The sequence below is a fragment of the Hydractinia symbiolongicarpus genome, chromosome 3, assembly GCF_029227915.1.
Source record: "Hydractinia symbiolongicarpus strain clone_291-10 chromosome 3, HSymV2.1, whole genome shotgun sequence".
NCBI lineage: Eukaryota > Metazoa > Cnidaria > Hydrozoa > Anthoathecata > Hydractiniidae > Hydractinia > Hydractinia symbiolongicarpus.
This window is the reverse complement of record NC_079877.1, coordinates 15,205,798-15,226,175: the sequence shown is the minus strand read 5'-3', so window position 1 is coordinate 15,226,175 and position 20,378 is coordinate 15,205,798. Positions and strand designations below refer to the sequence as shown.

Sequence of the window (20,378 nt, the reverse complement as noted above, 5' to 3'; positions counted from 1 at the left end):
CAATATAACATTCTACATACTATATTCAACTTTTCTATTTACGATTTTTTAGCTAATGGAAACAAACGTTAACTCATTTTTCTTCTGAAAACTTAACAAAGAATAAATATTAAGGACATTCTTATATAGTACACAAAATGTTTTGGGGTATATTATCCTTAGCAATAATTCCAAGTGTTGTTTCCACTTCAAACTTGGAAAGGAGAAAGAAGATTAGACAAGGTGTATCGGTTAGTTGGTTAAACATGAGACGATATTCTAATCGCATTTTAAACATCACGGCTATAGCATCGTTTTCCACAACTACAAAAGAAAAGTGCGGAAGTCTATGTTTGTCAACTCCAACATGTAAGAGTTTGAATTTGAAAGAAGAATCTCCCTCTCAATACCAATGTGAATTGCTTGATCAAAACATGTTTGAAGCAAATTGCGCCTTTTTATGGGATGAAATCACATCTCACTTTGCCTTTGTGGTATGTTATATCCTTCTCTATTGCTTCTCCATTGCTTCTCCAATATTTTTTTTATTTCATCTATATATGTAATCTTTATACATAGAGCAACTGCACGAACGATTATAATATCTGCAATGATCCACGTACGATTTGTGTTCCTGATGAGAGGTTGAATACATATACATGCGAACAAAAGCAAAATATTCAACTCAATCAGAAAAGCTTTTGTCCACTTGGAAACTATCATCTCCAAGTTTACAATGTGAATTGGAGACTTCCATATTGTTTTCTTTGTCGAGGACTTGATGGTAAGAATTATATGTTTAAGGTTTATCATGACAGGGTAATAGGATCGGATGATATCTAATATAACTACCATACAGTTATGGTTACCTTTGTTTCTAAAATTTTAATGACGTCAGCAGTGTATATACAACAAAGTTTATTCGAAATTTGTTTATTCATTTATTTTATCTTGCAGAGCTTTAAACGCTGATCAAGGAAATTTATAGGATCGTGTACTTTCAATGAACAGTTAAGGGGGATAAAGAATTATGCCGACAGCAAAACAGATCAATACTAAAGTTATTTAAAAAAAAATTCAAGAACGATCATTTACGACAGTTTGTTAAATACAAATTTTAATTTTTGATTTATATCTTTATTCAAAATATAAAGCTATCATCTCTTTTGGTTACTGCAAATGACTGAAAAAGGCTCATAATTAATGTATGTCTAAGTTCTTTGGATTGGATAAAACATGCCACCCAAACGTAAAACACATTAAATTAGAACTATTTGATTTCATCTTGAAAGGTAAAAACATTGTGGCGTGAGGATTTATTCGGGAAATTTTAATGACCAACAACGCAGTTATTGAATATAATATTTCGAGTGTTTTGTAACTCATCATCAGATTCATTTTCTATAAAACAAATAAATAACAGTTTAAAAACAGTTTAATTAAAAAATTTATGCACAGCTTAAAAAAATATACTAAGGAATGTTATAACACATCCAAATCAGATTTTAAACAATAATTATAATAAACTATTGCCAACATCCCTGAAGACGTTGTTCATTATTATATTTTAATAACTAATGTATGACTTTTATATTCGTCCTTTGTGTTCAAAGTAGGTTTAATTTGACGAATATATAACGCTTTCAACACCATTAAATGATGGGACGATCTGCTTGATGAAACAAGTATCATAACGTCAACCATTATGAGTGCGATATTGCATGCGATAAAGTGACTACCAACGGAACTTGTTGACCTTTTATTCTCTTTTACGCGGCTTAATAAATGCCGGGTTGTTTGCCCGACATAGTACGATTTACACTGTGAATATACAATTTGGTAAACTAAACCACTTTTAAGAGCTTTTTCGATCGTTGGCTTTAATGGTGGTAATATGGCTTTAAATTTTCTTAGCGTAAAGACAACTTTAAAAATAGCGTCGATTCTTTTAAGTGACTGTTCAAACTTATGTGATATGCGTCCTCTATATTGGATGAACATCATTTTATACTGTACCTGTTCATCTGATTCAACTTCACCTTTCATTTCCTTAGGTATAATAACTGATTCTAACACTTTCTTAATAATGGGTTCATAGAATGAAACAGGGTATTGATTATTTTTAAGAATTTGTTTCGCTTTCGCTAGGCTTTCATGAACAGCTTTCCAAGAACTACAAGCACGCACTATTCAATGTGCCATACCGGAGACTACAGATCGTTTATACTTCAGCGGTGCGAGGGAATGAAAATTCGTAGTTAGACCTGTATTAGTGGCTTTGGTGTACCAAGTAGAGGACAATTTGCGCCCAATTCGTATAATGAGCATGACTACTTTGGATTCCCTCTCTATTGTAAATTTCAATGCAGGATATAAATCATTAATCTCCGCAAGCTTCCGATGCATTTCATTCTTATTTATATTCCGAAAAATGTCATCTATATATCTTGAAAATAGTAATGCGTTGTCTTTAATCTCATTATCATATTGGCTAAACCAACCATTAGCTATCATGGGAGCCGGTGGGCTACCCATAGCTAATCCATCCATTTGCTTGTATTATCCATCATTAGATAACATAATAACTATGCAGCTGCAGATAATGAGCAAATCTTTAAAAGTCTGCTTATCTACTGGTGGTTTATCATATTTTCCAGTTAACAGCAATTCTGTAAAATCATTTATTGGTTCATTAACTGGTACGTTCGTATACAGCGAGGTCACGTCAAAGTTGATTAATTCGTCTTCCTCATTCAATTCTATCTGATGTAAAGAGACGGAGATCGATTTTGTTAGTTTATATTACATTCTTCAACAACAAAAAGCCATTTCGAAACTTGGTTAGCAATTTTATAGTATGCTGACCCTGGCATGGACAAAACTGGTCTTACTGGCGTGTTCGTTTTATGAACTTTAGCTAAGCCATTATAAACGTGGCGGTTGACTACCAGTTGGTTTAAATTGATGATACAATGACTCGCTAATCTTCTTTTTCTTTGAAATCTTTCAATTTCGTTGTAATTATTTCTTTCTCTTTTATTACTGGGTTCTTTTCATTCTTTCGTTTAGGATGTAACTTGTTAAATTCAGGCAGCTTTATTATATATTCTAACTTCTGGGTATACGTTTTATGTTTCATTAATTAGTATTTTGTAAAACTTTCGTTTACATTTTCAATTAGCTAGAACAAATCACGTGATAAATTTAAGATTTTATTGCATGTCAAATTAAATTTACCGCGACGGTTTTTTTCACAATGTTTTTTATGTTGCCTATTTTATTTAAAACGTTTTCATTTTATCCCTAAGTTACTCCAATACTGTTGTTTTTTCAATTCTAATTTATCGTTAGGAAGATATGAGGCTTAAACAATTTCTCTTATCATAGAGGTAGAAATAAAGAAGGAGATTGAAGTCTTTTGTTTCTATTGAAATCATCAGTGATGCGATCCAACCTATTGAATTCTAGCGCCTGTCAGTTTTAGTAAATTTTTTTGATCGAGAAAACAATCGAATGTTAATAAGGTTTAACATACGTAACTAATTAGCGGATCAAACAATAATTCATTTCAAAATGACTGATATGTGCTTTGTGTATATGATATGTGCTGTTTTTTTAAACAAGGAAGATGATAAAATGTTGTTATCACAACTCACTCTTCCCCTGCGAGAGAAAGACAACACAACATCTCCACAGTAGTCGTGCTTTGCCTGAAAATCACGTTTTTTACATATATAAAAACTTTCATTTTTTGCACACGTTAAATTGGATAAAACAAATGAGGGGATAAAATAAAGCGATTTGATTAGCATTGTAATTGCATTGTAAACTGATTTACTGTGACGGATTTTAAAACCTAGAAAAAACTATAAGTTCGTTACAAAATACATACGGGCAAAGCCACGGACAATTAACATTGTCTATTTCGCCAAAATTGGCTTATTGTTTGATCGCTTTTAAAAGATTGACAACAAATCGTCTCGTAATAACAAGCACAGTAATTTTTAAGCAATGCTGTAAGTGGATTTTTGCTTGGTTTTGGCTACTAGTCCCTTTGTGTCAATACTCTAATTCTGTCTGTCTGGTCGTGACAGGCAAAGGTACTCATATTTCCTACAATTTTCCACAACATCGTGTATAAAACATCACTAAAATCTATATTCTGCAATTTAAGAAAACTTTTGTTTATATTTTTAATTAAGGGAATTATTTCACGTGTTTTATCAGCTAGTTTTACAAGTATAATATACTTCCTTGACTTTTTTAGGGTCTATTATGATTCTTAAAAACTCCCAATTAAGTGGCAACAGGACTTGGAAGGAATACAGGAATGGTTTTGGTAAAGTAAACAAGAATGGAGATTTTTGGATTGGTTTAGAAATGCTACATCAACTAACAAACCCACCAGTCATTCTTTCCTTCTATATAGCAGATTCAACGGGCCAGGGATACGATGTTGAACTGCATGAGTTTACTGTTTCATCAGAATTGGATTTTTACAGGATGCACGTCGCTTCACAAGGAGGTAACTAAACAAATCAAGAAACTCACGCAATTTTCCAACATCGCTTTTGTGTAATTCTCTACTATTTTTAACGCTCAATTCTAATAAAGAATATTTCTAATAACTCGATCCCACAAAATTTGAAGACTGTAAGCTAACAAGAAAAGAGGTCAAGCTATCATTCCATTTCACCAGTCGACTATTTGTGAAAAATAGTGTTTCAATTACAAAAGGTTATTTTTCGTTTTTTGACTAAAACAAAAAGTGTATATAAAAATTTGGTGACGTCGAGGATTTCAGAACGCCTTGTACTATAAGATTCATTGGAGAAGAAAGTTTTCACCTTTTAAATGAAATGTTAAGTTTTGCTAAATGTTTAGGTTAGGGTTAGGGTTTTGCGCAACGAAAAAAAACAGGAAGAGCTTCTTAATTAAATTGTTTACCCCACGTGAATAATTTTTTTTTTTCATATGGTTAAAGGAAACTTAAATTCAGCTCTACATTTCCTCTACGTTATGCATGGAAACAACCAGTAGTAAACTAGTTAGCCAATCAAGTTATTTTATTTTGTGAGAATTGCGGAAGGTGTGTTAAAATTCTGTATTAGAACTGCACAATAAAATAAAGTGAGAATTACCACCAGAAGTTTTTCTGTTCCTGTCAGCTCCTTTCTTTTGTTATCCATTTCTTTTTTCACAAAAAGGTTTTAGAGACAACTTGAGTTTGTTTTACTTTTGGGAACCCGTGAAAAAATAGCTAACTATATAATGCACGTGTTTTAAAACCTAGCCAGCATACCTAGATAAAACGTGTTAATGTTATAATTAAATTTTTTTAGGAGAAAATAACCTTGTGGATTACCATTCCGGGAAACCATTTAGTACGTTCGACCATGGCATAAATACAGAAAAAGCAAAATTATTTGGCTCTGGATGGTGGTATGGTGATACAGAAGGGATGAATTGGTTCACAAGACATGATAAAGGTTTAAGTGGTTTCATTACTGAGAGAAAATTGAAAATATTTAATGTTCGCATATCACGCTATGTAAACACATAAGTGGGGGGGTTAGAAACATAAAACAAAGAAATAACTGGCATACAGTAACGTTCTCCATTTTAAACTCGCTTCACACTTTTTTTAAAAAAAACAAAAAGCAGAGACAAAGAGAGAAAAGCTAGCAATGATCAAATAGTTTTTTTGAGAGATGACTTAAGAAATGAAATAATTAAAATATGCCTCGAACTTTCGCTATGTGGAACAAATTCTGCTGTTTGTTGCGAATGTTAGATAAAGAGAGTTTGCACTAATTCTATTTTGAAATTTTAAAAGTACTCATAAATCTTTTCTGATTTATTTACCCTTCGGCCTAAAAACGACTCTCTTCACAATAAACCAGTATTTTCTGGCCTATGGGCATGCCAATTTTCAAAGATTTAGAATGTTAAAAGACGCATTCCCATTTATAGTCCCAATGGCATAGCACTGGTTGAAACAAAGAAATATATCTAAAAACATAAATTTATATATAACCCCTTATGTATGACATCAGCGCTTATTTTCAATTTTTTTATGAACAAAATTTTTGTCCTTAACAAAATAGACCTGGAAAATTTTTGGCATACTATTATAGTACCATAGATTATATTTAAAGAAAAGCCAGAGATTTCAAAATGCATTTAGGTGTGGAAACGTCTTTCACGGCCCTCAACCTGTATAATGTCGAGGGCCGTGAAAGGCTCTTAATTTGGTTTAAGTATTAATTTTAATAATAATATTTATTTTACTTCTATTTTATTCTTTTTGTTCTGAATGATTAAAGGTATTTGGAAATGACTTCCGTTGTGTCTACACACATAATAAAAAATATAGCTACGCAAGAAGAAGGACCTTATTGGAGTAATTATATTTCTTTTAATTCATTACACCTTTTTACACCGGGTTAAATAATCAGATGCACTGCATGTTTTTTTATAAGAAATTGAAAATCCAAGATAAGGCTTAAGGATGGTTATGAAAAGTACATTTTTTTAGGCTTACATATTCTTAGGTTAAGCTTAATGGCAAAAAGATTTATTAAAATATCTGACAACACATGATGTGGCTGAAAATATTCTTTTTTGAAAAAAATATCGCATTTGAATTTTGAACGTCAGTAAATAAATCACGAACAAAAAACATAAAAACTTTAAAACATTTTCTTAGGCTTTAAACAATGACAAAATTTAAGCCTGTGAATGCTTGTCATGCTTATATAAATAAAACATGTACTGCTTAATATAGTAAAAAGTTCTTGTAAAGTTTTACTAAGTTTTAATAACGATAAATATCTGTAAATTTTTATGTGAAATTGTTAGCATTTCCATGTTTTAAAAGCTTGAACTTTTAATTTATTTCTTATTTCTTTCCAAGGCAATATTTAAGTTCTATAAGAAAACCTATTCTTCCAAAGTGGGTGCAAAGTAAAATGTAGTTGGTTATTAAATTATTATAGTTGGTCAAATGCTTCTGGTTTATTGCAAAATATCTTTTTGAATAGATGTTTTTTTGAATAAATATTGCGCCTGTTGATGTAAAATTTTCATACAATTTTCTGTGGGAATCATGCAGTGTAACTTACGTAATAACAGCTAATATATATATTTCTGTACATATTTATCTTAACAATCAGTGCCATATTAGTGTATTTAGTTGTGACAAGTGCCCTTTGACCAAAGAACATAGAGTTAGGAATTTCTGAGGCAAGATAAAAATTCACTGTAAATATTGACATATTAACACGTAAATGTTTAGCTGAAATTGTTATTTATAATTTATTCTTAAGTTTTTTTGTACATATGATTTTTTTTTCATTATTTTATGCACATGTAAATTTTGAAATCAGCTTTGCCTTCTCGGTTTGTTTACTCTTTAACGACAGATAAAAGTAGATTTCATTTGATGTTAAAATGTAAACAAGCACTGAAACAAAGTCAAAAAAGTGCACGAATTAAATTTATTGTAAGCACCAAGAAATAATTAAATTTTAACTGGTGACTTTTATTTGTGTTAGCCCTGTTTAGGCGGGTGTTTCAGGGGTTCTACCAGAGCTGGAGAAGGGGACCTCCTTTTAAAAGCGATTTTGATAACATTGTTTTGCTATGAAATTTTGTACAGATGTTTTAAGGCACATTGGGGGGAAATTGCGTGGAAAAAAATTGTATGACGTCAACCTATTTAAAATCACATCATCGTACACAATCTACTCTCGATAAGTGAAACCCCGGATAAGTGGAACTTTCGTTTAGTGGAACCAATTTCCCCGGTCCCTTGGATTTGCATTAACAAACCTCTCTTATTTTATCCGATAACTGGAACCCTCGATAAGTGGAACTTTCTATAAATGGAACCATTTTTGGGGGCTCTTGAACAATATTTTTTCATAAAAGTAGAACTTTTCCGAAAGAAAAATCATCTACAGCACGTTCGAATCATTTTAAACAAAACATTCTTTTTTCGAATGCGAACGTAAATATGTATAAAGAATTTTCTTTTGTTTCTCACCCTGTTTTTCATTATTCCTAAATTCCTCGGTCTCCTGATATTTCAGATAAGAAAAAAATTCGATGAGTGGAACTCTTTTTCGGTTTTATAGAGGTTCCACTTATCGAGTAATCCGGACAGGTAGAACATTCGATAAGTGGAACCAATTTTTTCGGCCCTGTGGAGGTTCCACTTATCGAGAATAGACTGTATCTTTAAAACCAATAACAGGTTAAAACGGTAACACAATTCTTTAGAGTAAAAAAAACTTTTTCTAAAAATCTAAAAAGGCACTGTTCAAGATTTGTTTTAAATTTTGAAACGACTGCTTATAGGATAATCAACGAAAATATTTTTTAACATTCCTAAATTCTTTCATATCCGGAGAACAACATGTTATTTTTTATTTTCCAAATTTTTGCGTTGAAAAATGATAATTTGTTAAAAAATTTTTAATTTATCTTTAATAAAAGTTTTATAAAAAATATAGATTTCTTTGTTATGGTTTATAATAACTTCTAAAAAATCGGATGAAATTTCTCGATCGGGCAATCTCATACTTTCTATATAAGGAAGAATTTCCCGACATAGAAATAATTTTTAAATTCATAAATAATTTCTGTATTTGTAATTTGACAAAAACTGTGTACTTTTTACTCCAGTATTCATGCCGTGGGAAAACTAGAACGGCGGTACTATTTTTTCAATCCATTGAAATCTGGTTAGTATAATATTTAAGGAAATACATTTAGGAAAATTCAAGGAAAAATAAATCTGGAAAGCCAAAAAATTATGATGCATAAAAAAATACAAGTACATATAGGCTTAGCATGATCAGTTTTGTTTACATATTAGGAAACTTTTACTTGATAATCAGACATTGTGTTTGTTATAAATATGCTAAAATATTTTGACAAAACTTATCCATGTATGGCTGTCATTGAAGAAAAGTCTTGAACGATAATTAAATTTTAAAAGTGTTTTGAACGTTGCTTAGTTTCAATTCACTTTACATCTCTATGGTTCCATTTCCTCCTTAATATGCCACTGTTTTAAAAAAAGAAAATGAAAATTAGCGAAAAGGTGACATTATGTCATCATGTCAAATAAAATGTCAAATTTTGAGTTGATTTTCTCACAAATGCTATTTTGGCAACGAATTTGGATTGAAAACCACAATTAGTTAATTTTCTTGTAAACGAAAAACTTTTGGTGGTTTCTCAGGAACTTTTAAATCGTATCTTTAAAATAAAAATTGCCTTCCTTTAAATCAAATTTGTTTTAGTTCAAAACGCAAAACTTCACAGAGGCATACCATATACTTTTTCTTATAATTTTCAGGTGTATGAAGGATACTTAATTAATTTTAATATTTTTTTTATGAGAAAAAAAGGTTTTTTGGTTGATTGTTTAATCTTTCTGTACACACCTCGTCCACATTAATTACGAACGTTTCCCGCGTTTTAACTCTAACTTTTGCTTTGGATAAAGTAAAGGATAAAAATTTCTCTTGAAAGAATATGTCATAAGTAAATCTTTCTCTTTTTCTTTTCATTATTATTATAACAATTCTTACTTGATTTTTATAGAAGTACCTATTCTAAGCTGAATATACATGTCCTTGATATATTAACGGCAAATTAAACAAAGTCATGATGGTTTTGTGGTTCATGTTTTAGCGTTAAGTCTCTTCTCCACTACAAAAAATCTTTTTTCTTAAAACTGAAAGAATCAGATAATCTTCTGCGCACGCGTACTTAAAATGTTTATATCACAGAAGATTTTCTTGTCCGTTTTGTTCCGGGCAAAGTGGAGTTGGCTCTTTGTTTGCGTTGTATACGGATAATGTGCGTAATATTATGAAGCGGAAAATTGTGAAAAATTACCAGCAAAAATGCTCTCTTCTGCTTTGTTTTTGTTTATTTTGTTACCCGGGAGTTTTTTTTAAAGGAGCCTTTTAACTTTTTTTTCGAAAAGGGTGTCTAATGAGCAGAATAACCGATCATCTCGAGAGTTTTTGAAACAATTAAAAATATTGATTTTAATGATATTGTATTTAAAGATATACAGATAGCTACTTATCTATAAGGATAAACTAGTCCTTACTGTATCAATGAGCAAATAATGCACGTGGTTATAAGCGTTTTACAGTGACGGTGCAGAATGAGTTAACTTTTGAAAGGCAGATTTTTCTGTTTAATTATTTGTAGTTATATCTACGAAAATATAAAATATTATTTATGTTGAGAATTTTAAAATTTACGTCGAAATTGGATAAAGGCACGAAAACACGAGTAATAAATTTACGACTATCGCCTATCAATGTCGCCAGAGTAGCTTGATTTTCTCGTTTAAAGACATGTCTCTAATAGCCGTAATTTGTCTGTCTGTCTGTCCGCATCACGGGCTGTATTCTATGTTTTTATTTTAATCAGAAATGTAATAAATTTTTTACAAAACAGTATTGCACTTTAGCCCGACCTACCTGACTTTTTTTCTTCCATTTCTTCTTCTGCAGTTTTTCAGTGAGGGAAGAAAAAAGAGTCAGGTAGGCCCTGATTTCAAATTTCGACATTTTAAATATAAAGAACTTTGAATTTTCGAATTTTTTCGCATAATTTCGTAAATACTCATTATTATGCGAATTTAAATGTCAGTTTAAAAATGGTAGGGGTAAAAACCACAAAATCGGAAGCAGTGATGAGAAAACGAAGAAACTCTCATCTAAAAATTCCTTCCAGCGCTGGAAAGGAAATTTTATACGCAATAGTATTCACATGTTTAATGAACCAAAGCATGGAGAGGAAGTATAAGAATACATCGCAACATAATACGATTACACAGATTTACTTAAAGAAGTGCGCTTAAGTCGACTTTTTCTTTTCTTTTTTGATCAATCTCTTCTGAATCATTCCTTCTCCAAAACATATTTTCAACTGCGCTACTTTGCCCTCTTTGTTTGTTGAGCACTTTGTCTCTAACACTGTGGGCATGCTTTAAACGTATTTCCTTGAAGAAAATGTTGTTGTTTTCCATGGGTGACGTGAGCACAGGTCACAAGAAAAGCAAAAAAATAAAGTTTGTGGAAAAGAGCTATTTTTCATAACTACTTTTTCCTATTTTGGTTGTACACTATCCTACTGCTCAACCAGCGAGAACCATCTAAAGGAGGCAGAGTGTTTATGAACATTTTGTTTCTTCAAAAGAAAAAGAACAAAAAATGTGATTCTCAAGTACGGAATATCAAATAAGAATGGAAGAAGTGATAATACCCAGAATTATTTATTAAAAAACCACTGCAACTTATTTTGTTATTCGCTGAATATGGAAACCATTTCCCACAGCTGTTGCCATTCATTTGTAAATTAAACGGGTTGAACAAATTATTACTCAAATCTCGACAACGTAAACAAATGAAGTTTAACAAACGTTGGAGTCTAGGTTGATTAAAAAGCTTTCGTTTCCCATTTCTCCGTAGTTTCTATGTGGCCATGTGTTTCATGTGGATATTCTTTACTGCGACTGTTTACTTGTAATCTACATTTCTTGGGGTAATGAAACGTTTTCCACACCTTCTCCAACCTTCTGGCCTTCATCCATTTTTGCAATGTTGGAGTTAGTGCGTGGTGGAGAGGTCTTACATGAAAATATGAGACATTATTGCGGTTATTATCTCGTAGAACTTGCCTCACCGACAACATTTTTGTATGCTTTCGTTCACACAAACAATCCAAATTTTAGCCAATCAGTGACGTGAATTTAGATTATGAATTTTTCAACGCCAGATCCCGACTATCTATTATAACTACCGTGTTCTCTGTGTTCAAAATTCTCGCGCAGCAGCTTTAATTCGGACCTCCGCGGAGTAATTTTATTACTCGGTGCTACTAGGAGGACAAAAATGTACGAAATGCCAATGCCGGAGAAATGTGCATCGGACGAGAATCTAAGGAACGGCGAACCCGTGTATTTTTGCGGTTACGGGCTAGAATACACATACAAAAGAAAATTTGTTTAGGAAGTTTCCGTAGTTAGTCCCTTTTTGGTCCGGCGCTTTTCAAAATTATTATAACCGCTCTCTAACTCCCTCCGTAACTTTTAATAGGCTTGTCCAAATTGATCCAAATTTGGTACACTGACATTACGCCAAATTAATTTATTCTAAATACCACTATTTGCTTAAAATGTAATTACTATAGACCGAATTTATAAGATTTTGTTGAAAGTTAACAGTGAAATAAAACTTATTTAACATATTTTCCGGGTTTTTTCCCGGGAAAAACGCCAAGAATTGCCTGAGAATCAGAAAAATTCGGGAAAACAGATTAATCACATGTCCAAAATTTAGAGAATGATTCCCCTCGATAAAATAAAGTTTTGTGGTAACTTTCGAGTTCTAAGGATAATAGTAACGAACGTTATTATGTGCCCCCGTTTATAAGGATTTCATAGATAGTTTTAGGGGTAATATCAAGGAATAGCCAATATCTAAGGCTCCGGGAGGTACGGAACCTAAAAATTTGGCACGCAGATACCTAATAGATAAATATGCAAACGCGTCTGTGCTTTGTTACATGTTTATAATACTTCCTGAGTTTTTATATGATACATTATCGGGTAAAACTCCATCCGTTAAAAGAAGATTTTTTTGCTAGGTGACGATAGTTTTTACCGACGACATTAATGACCGACGAATATTTTTGACTGAAAAATTGAGTTATCCTCAAAATATTCTCCTTCTGTATCCTCAAAAATTGTTTTTCGGTAAATTTAAATATTCTTATTTTTTAAATAAAGTTCAACAATAAAAAATTTATATTTTTTGGGAAAAGTTCAAGTGAAAATTCACAAATTAATCGTGACAACAAAACAGAGCGGTTAGTAAACCCTGTTTTTACTTGACTGATACAAAAACCGGTTAGCATGAAAAAATTCGATGATTGAATTGGTTTACGGCTTATTTTAATAGGTCTTTCTATGAAGCCATACTAAGCGGTTTTTTTTGGAAGCCATTATTAAAATGGTAACATAAAAACGTAAGCAAATAAAAAATAATTTCATAGCACACAAAAAATATAAAAGTGGCTCACTTAAAATCATTTTTTCGTTTCAATTCGCATAAACAATGATTCGAATTTGTTTTGTGTACTTACAAAATTTTAAAATCGAACGATCTAGAATTCGAAAAGTATCAAATCGAACATGCGTGTTTTCTTCCTTGGTGCATTGGGAATAGCATATTGGGATTGCAATGGGAATAGCAATACGTATTTACAATTCCACCTTATGTTTAATCTCATGCGAATGTCCCAACTTATTGGAAAAACAAGGGTAAAGAAAGTTTCAAAACAAACAAAATGCAAGAAATTTTTTATTCGTGTACAGCAACACAACTTTACTCTATTGCCTTCCCCTCCTGTTTTTTTTTGATAAATTTACACCACGTCTTTAAAACATTCTTGTTTTTAGTTACTTTTCCGAAAATTTGATGAATTAGCATGGTAAAAACTATTTTCAAAAAATTTTGTAGTTTCCGAAGTTTATCAGGAATCTTTTCTACTAGAAATTTAAGTTAAAATCTTCGCTTTATGCACTCCTTGTTGTAATTTGTGTTTATTATCTAATTAGATTTACTTAGAGTACATTCAGATAAATCAATTTTGCAGACCACAATATGTTTAATTTACAAGATATTTTAGATTGTATAGATTCTGATAACTATTAAATTCTCCTTACTTTGACGTGACCAAAATACTTTTTGTAGTTTTAATCCGTCATATTAAATTAAAGTTTTATTAAAAGGAGCCTGAGATATTTAGAGGGAGGGGGTATATCCTCCCACCTCCATAGCTACAAGGATCAAAAAACACAATAGCTAATAGGGTTAAATCTGGCATCGTACCAAGACACAGTAGAGAAAAATATACTGAACTAACTAACTAAAGAAACCAAGCATGTAACTCAGCACACAGATAAAAAAATCAATATATATGTAGAATATATGAGGGCTGTTGTTGTTATGCTTAATAACCATTTGATAGGACTAATACCTGAATTTATCAAAATACTTGTGTTCTGGAGAAAACATGTATTTTCCAAAAATTGCATAACTTTTGATCATGGCCGAGTGAAAGCAGTTTCATCAACAGAAACCGGAAATGTGCAATTTTCCGTAAATTTCAGTAAGTTCCGGACCCGGTCGCTTACATTTCAAAGATTCCAATACAAAACAAAATCAAAATTGCCACCTCTTGTTCAACTTTTCCCAAAACTTTTACTTTTCCTAACTTCTACTTTTAATTTTCCAGGATTTTTTTTAAAAAAATATGCAGAAGCATTGCAATGGTAATCAATTTTTGGAGTTGAGTGAAATTTTTTAGATTTTTGTTTATTTATTTTTTTAATTTACTTTGTCTTTAAATTATCTTTATAATCATAAGGGAACTTCTATCATTAGTGTAACAAGCGAAAAACCTCTTTATTTGGCGCCTAATGTAATGTTTTAATCATGATAAAAAGGGATGTGGTTACTTTTCTTGTAGTTAACAATGATATATACAGTATCAAGCTATATCAACTCTCCTGAATGGAATCTTTTACATATTTAAAATCTTCTATTTATGATTCTGGTGACTAAGGAAAACACATCTTATTACTATAACCATCTTCAATATAACATTCTACATACTATATTCAACTTTTCTATTTACGATTTTTTAGCTAATGGAAACAAACGTTAACTCATTTTTGTTCTGAAAACTTAACAAAGAATAAATATTAAGGACATTCTTATATAGTACACAAAATGTTTTGGGGTACAATATTCTTAGCAATAATTCCAAGTGTTGTTTCCACTTCAAACTTGGAAAGGAGAAAGGAGATTAGACAAGGTGTATCGGTTAGTTGGTTAAACATGAGACGATATTCTAATCGCATTTTAAACATTCCGGCTATAGCATCGTTTTCCACAACTACAAAAGAAAAGTGCGGAAGTCTATGTTTGTCAACTCCAACATGTAGGAGTTTGAATTTGAAAGAAGAATCTCCCTCTCAATACCAATGTGAATTGCTTGATCAAGACATGTTTGAAGCAAATTGCGCCTTTTTATGGGATGAAATCACATCTCACTTTGCCTTTGTGGTATGTTATATCCTTCTCTATTGCTTCTCCAATATTTTTTCTATTTCTTTTATATATGTTATACATCTATACATGTAATCTTTATACATAGAGCAACTGCACGAACGATTATAATATCTGCAACGATCCACGTAAGATTTGTGTTCCTGATGAGAGGTTGAATACATATACATGCGAACAAAAGCAAAATATTCAACTCAATCAGAAAAGCTTTTGTCCACTTGGAAACTATCATCTCCAAGTTTACAATGTGAATTGGAGACTTCCATATTGTTTTCTTTGTCTAGGACTTGATGGTAAGAATTATATGTTTAAGGTTTATCATGACAGGGTAATAGGATCGGATGATATCTAATATAACTACCATACAGTTATGATTACCTTTGTTTCTAAAATTTTAATGACGTCAGCAGTGTATATACAACAAAGTTTAATCGAAATTTGTTTATTCATTTATTTTATCTTGCAGAGCTTTAAACGCTGATCAAGGAAATTTATAGGATCGTGTACTTTCAATGAACAGTTAAGGGGGATAAAGAATTATGCCGACAGCAAAACAGATCAATACTAAAGTTATTTAAAAAAAATTTCAAGAACGATTATTTACGACAGTTTGTTAAATACAAATTTTAATTTTTGATTCATATCTTCATTCAAAATATAAAGCTATCATCTCTTTTGGTTACTGCAAATGACTGAAAAAGGCTCATAATTAATGTATGTCTAAGTTCTTTGGATTGGATAAAACATGCCACCCAAACGTAAAACACATTAAATTAGAACTATTTGATTTCATCTTGAAAGGTAAAAACATTGTGGCGTAAGGATTTATTCGGGAAATTTTAATGACCAACAACGCAGTTTTATTGAATATAATATTTCGAGTGCTTTGTAACTCATTATCAGATTCATTTTCTATAAAACAAATAAATAACAGTTTAAAAACAGTTTAATTAAAAAATTTATGCACAGCTTAAAAAATATACTAAGGAATGTTATAACACATCTAAATCAGATTTTAAATAATAATTATAATAAACTATTGCCAACATCCCTGAAGACGTCGTTTATCATTATATTTTAATAACTAATGTATGACTTTTATATTCGTCCGTGTGTTCAAAGTAGGTTTAATTTGACGAATATATAACGCTTCCAACACCATTAAATGGTGGGACGATCTGCTTGATGAAACAAGTATGACAACGTCAACCATTGTGAGTGCGATATTGCATGCGATAAAGTGACTACCAACGGGACTTGTTGACCTTGTATGCTCTTTTACGCGGTTAGTAAATGCCCGGTTGTTTGCCCCACATAGCACGATTTACACCATGGATATACAATTTAATAAACTAAAGCACTTTTAAGAAGTATTTCGATCGTTGGCTTTAATGCTGGTAATATGGCTTTCACTTTTCTTAGCGTAAAGGCAACTTTACAAGGAGCGTCGATTCTTTTAAGTCACTGTTCAAACTTATGTGATATGCATCCTCTATATTGGATGAACATCATTTTACACGGTATCTGTTCATCTGATTCAACTTCACCTTTCATTTCTTTAGGTATAATAACTGATTCCAACACTTTCTTAATAATGGGTTCATAGAGTGAAACAGGATATTGATTATTTTTAAGAATTTGTTTCGCTTTCGCTAGGCTTTCATGAACAGCTTTCCAAGAACTACAAGCACGCACTATTCGATGTGCCATACCGGAGACTACAGATCGTTTATATTTCAGCGGTGCGAGGGAATGAAAATTCATAGTTAGACATGCATCAGTGGCTTTGGTGTACCAAGTAGAGGACAATTTGCGCCCAATTCGTTTAATGAGCATTTAAAAGAATTGATGACTACCATCGGATTCCCTCTCTATTGTAAATTTCAATGCAGGATATAAATCATTAATTTCCGCAAGCTTCCGATGTATTTCATTCTTATTTATATTCCGAAGAATGTCATCTATATACCTTGAAAATAGTAATGCGTTGTCTTTAATCTCATTATCAGATTAGCTAAGCCAACCATTAGCTATCATGGGAGCCGGTGGGCTACCCATAGCTAATCCATCTATTTGCTTGTAATATCCATTATTAGCTACCATAATAACATTGCAGCTGCAGATAATGAGCAAATTTTTAAAAGTCTGCTTATCTACTGTTGGTTTATCATATTTCGCAGATAACAGCAATTCTGTATAGTCATTTATTGCTTCATTAACTGGTACGTTCGTATACAGCGAGGTCACGTCAAAGCTGATTAATTCGTCTTTCTCATTCAATTCTATCTGATGTAAAGAGTCGGAAATCGATTTTATTAAAGAGTTTACATTACATTCTTCAACAACAAAAAGCCATTTCGAAACTTGGTTAGCAATTTTATAGTATGCTGACCCTGGCATGGACAAAACTGGTCTTACTGGCGTGTTCGTTTTATGAAATTTAGTTAAGCCATATAAACGTGGGGGTTGACTACCAGTTGATTTTAATTGATGATACAATGACTCGCTAATCTTCTTTTTGTCTTTGAAATCTTTCAATTTCGTTGTAATTATTTCTTGCTCTTTTATTACTGGGTTCTTTTCATTCTTTCGTTTAGGATGTAACTTGTTAAATTCAGGCAGCTTAATTATATATTCTAATTTCTGGGTATACGTTTTATCTTTCATTAATTAATTAAATCAAAATTTTTTAGTTGTTTCGTATTTTGTAAAACTTTGGTTTACATTTTCAATTAGCTAGAACAAATCACGTGATAAATTTAAGATTTTATTGTATGTCAAATTAAATTTACCGCGACGGTTTTTTTCACAATGTTTTTTATGTTGCCTATTTCATTTAAAACGTTTTCATTTTATCCCTAAGTTACTCCAATACTGTTGTTTTTACAATTCTATTTTATTGTTAGGAAGATATGAGGCTTAAACAATTTCTCTTATCATAGAGGTAGAAATAAAGAAGGAGATTGAAGTCTTTTGTTTCTATTGAAATCATCCGTGATGCGATCCAACCTATGCATGTTCTAGCGCCTGTCAGTTTTAGTAAATTTTATTGATCGAGAAAACAATCGAATGTTAATAAGGTTTAACATACGTAACTAATTAGCGGATCAAACAATAATTCATTTCAAAATGACTGATATGTGCTTTGTGTATCAGCTGTTTTTTTAAACAACAAAAATAATAAAATGTTGTTATCACAACTCACTCTTCCCCTGCGAGAGAAAGACAACACAACATCTCCACAGTAGTCGTGCTTTGCCTGAAAATCACGTTTTTTACATATATAAAAACTTTCATTTTTATACACACGTTAAATTGGATAAAACAAATGAGGGGATAAAATAAATCGATTTGATTAGCATTGTAATTGCATTGTAAACTGATTTACTGTGACGGATTTTAAAACCTGCAAAAAACTATAAGTTCGTTACAAAATACAGACGAGCAAAGCCACGGACAATTAACATTGTCTATTTCGCCAAAATTGGCTTATTGTTTGATCGCTTTAAAAAGATTGACAACAAATCGTCTCGTAATAACAAGCACAGTAATTTTTAAGCAATGCTGTAAGTGGATTTTTGCTTGGTTTTGGCTACTAGTCCCTTTGTGTCAATACTCTAATTCTGTCTGTCTGGTCGTGACAGGCAAAGGTACTCATATTTCCTACAATTTTCCACAACATCGTGTATAAAACATCACTAAAATCTATATTCTGCAATTTAAGAAAACTTTTGTTTATATTTTTAATTAAGGGAATTATTTCACGTGTTTTATCAGCTAGTTTTACAAGTATAATATACTTCCTTGACTTTTTTAGGGTCTATTATGATTCTTAAAAACTCCCAATTAAGTGGCAACAGGACTTGGAAGGAATACAGAAATGGTTTTGGTAAAGTAAACAAGAATGGAGATTTTTGGATTGGTTTAGAAATGCTACATCAACTAACAAACCCACCAGTCATTCTTTCCTTCTATATAGCAGATTCAACGGGCCAGCGATACGATGTTGAACTGCATAATTTTACTGTTTCATCAGAATTGGATTTTTACAGGATGCACGTCGCTTCACAAGGAGGTAACTAAACAAATCAAGAAACTCACGCAATTTTCCAACATCGCTTTTGTGTAATTCTCTACTATTTTTAACGCTCAATTCTAATAAAGAATATTTCTAATAACTCGATCCCACAAAATTTGAAGACTGTAAGCTAACAAGAAAAGAGGTCAAGCTATCATTCCATTTCACCAGTCGACTATTTGTGAAAAATAGTGTTTCAATTACAAAAGGTTATTTTTCGTTTTTTGACTAAAACTAAAAGTGTATATAAAAATTTGGTGACGTCGAGGATTTCAGAACGCCTTGTACTATAAGATTCATTGGAGAAAAGAGTTTTCACCTTTTAAATGAAATATTAAGTTTTGCTAAATGTTTAGGTTAGGGTTAGGGTTTCGCACAACGGAAAAAAACAGGAAGAGCTTCTTAATTAAATTGTTTACCCCACGTGAATAATTTTTTTTTTCCATATGGTTAAAGGAAACTTAAATTCAGTTCTACATTTCCTCTACGTTATGCATGGAAACAACCAGTAGTAAACTAGTTAGCCAATCAAGTTAATTCATTTTGTGAGAATTGCGGAAGGTGTGTTAAAATTCTGTATTAGAACTGCACAATAAAATAAAGTGAAAATTACCACCAGAAGTTTTTCTGTGCCTGTCAGCTCCTTTCTCTTGTTATCCATTTCTTTTTTCACAAAAAGGTTTTAGAGACATCTTGAGTTTGTTTTACTTTTGGGAACCCGTGAAAAAATAGCTAGCTATATAATGCACGTGTTTTAAAACCTAGCCAGCATACCTAGATAAAACGTGTTAATGTTATAATTAAATTTTTTTAGGAGAAAATAACCTTGTGGATTACCATTCCGGGAAACCATTTAGTACGTTCGACCATGGCATAAATACAGAAAAAGCAAAATTATTTGGCTCTGGATGGTGGTATGGTGATACAGAAGGGATGAATTGGTTCACAAGACATGATAAAGGTTTAAGTGGTTTCATTACTGAGAGAAAATTGAAAGTATTTAATGTTCGCATATCACGCTATGTAAACACATAGGTTGGGGGTTAGAAACATAAAAAAAAGAAATAACTGGCATACAGTAACGTTCTCTATTTTAAACTCGCTTTACACTTTTTTTAAAAAAACAAAAAGCAGAGAGAAAGAGAGAAAAG

At 31.6% G+C, this 20,378-nt stretch overlaps 2 protein-coding genes across 2 annotated transcripts; both read left to right on the top strand.

The window, feature by feature from the left end:
- Positions 1 to 6,066, top strand: LOC130635929 (fibrinogen gamma-B chain-like). The gene is made up of 4 exons (XM_057445456.1): positions 1 to 473; positions 559 to 763; positions 4,247 to 4,504; positions 5,322 to 6,066. Exons 1-4 carry the CDS (start codon positions 138 to 140, stop codon positions 5,540 to 5,542), a joined length of 1,020 nt encoding a protein of 339 aa, XP_057301439.1. The 5' UTR covers positions 1 to 137; the 3' UTR covers positions 5,543 to 6,066.
- Positions 6,067 to 14,371: 8,305 nt separating this feature from the next.
- On the top strand, positions 14,372 to 20,378 carry LOC130635928 (uncharacterized). Its single transcript, XM_057445455.1, has 4 exons — positions 14,372 to 15,146; positions 15,238 to 15,442; positions 18,967 to 19,224; positions 20,042 to 20,378. The coding sequence occupies exons 1-4, from the start codon at positions 14,811 to 14,813 to the stop codon at positions 20,260 to 20,262; spliced, it is 1,020 nt and encodes a 339-aa protein (XP_057301438.1). The 5' UTR covers positions 14,372 to 14,810; the 3' UTR covers positions 20,263 to 20,378.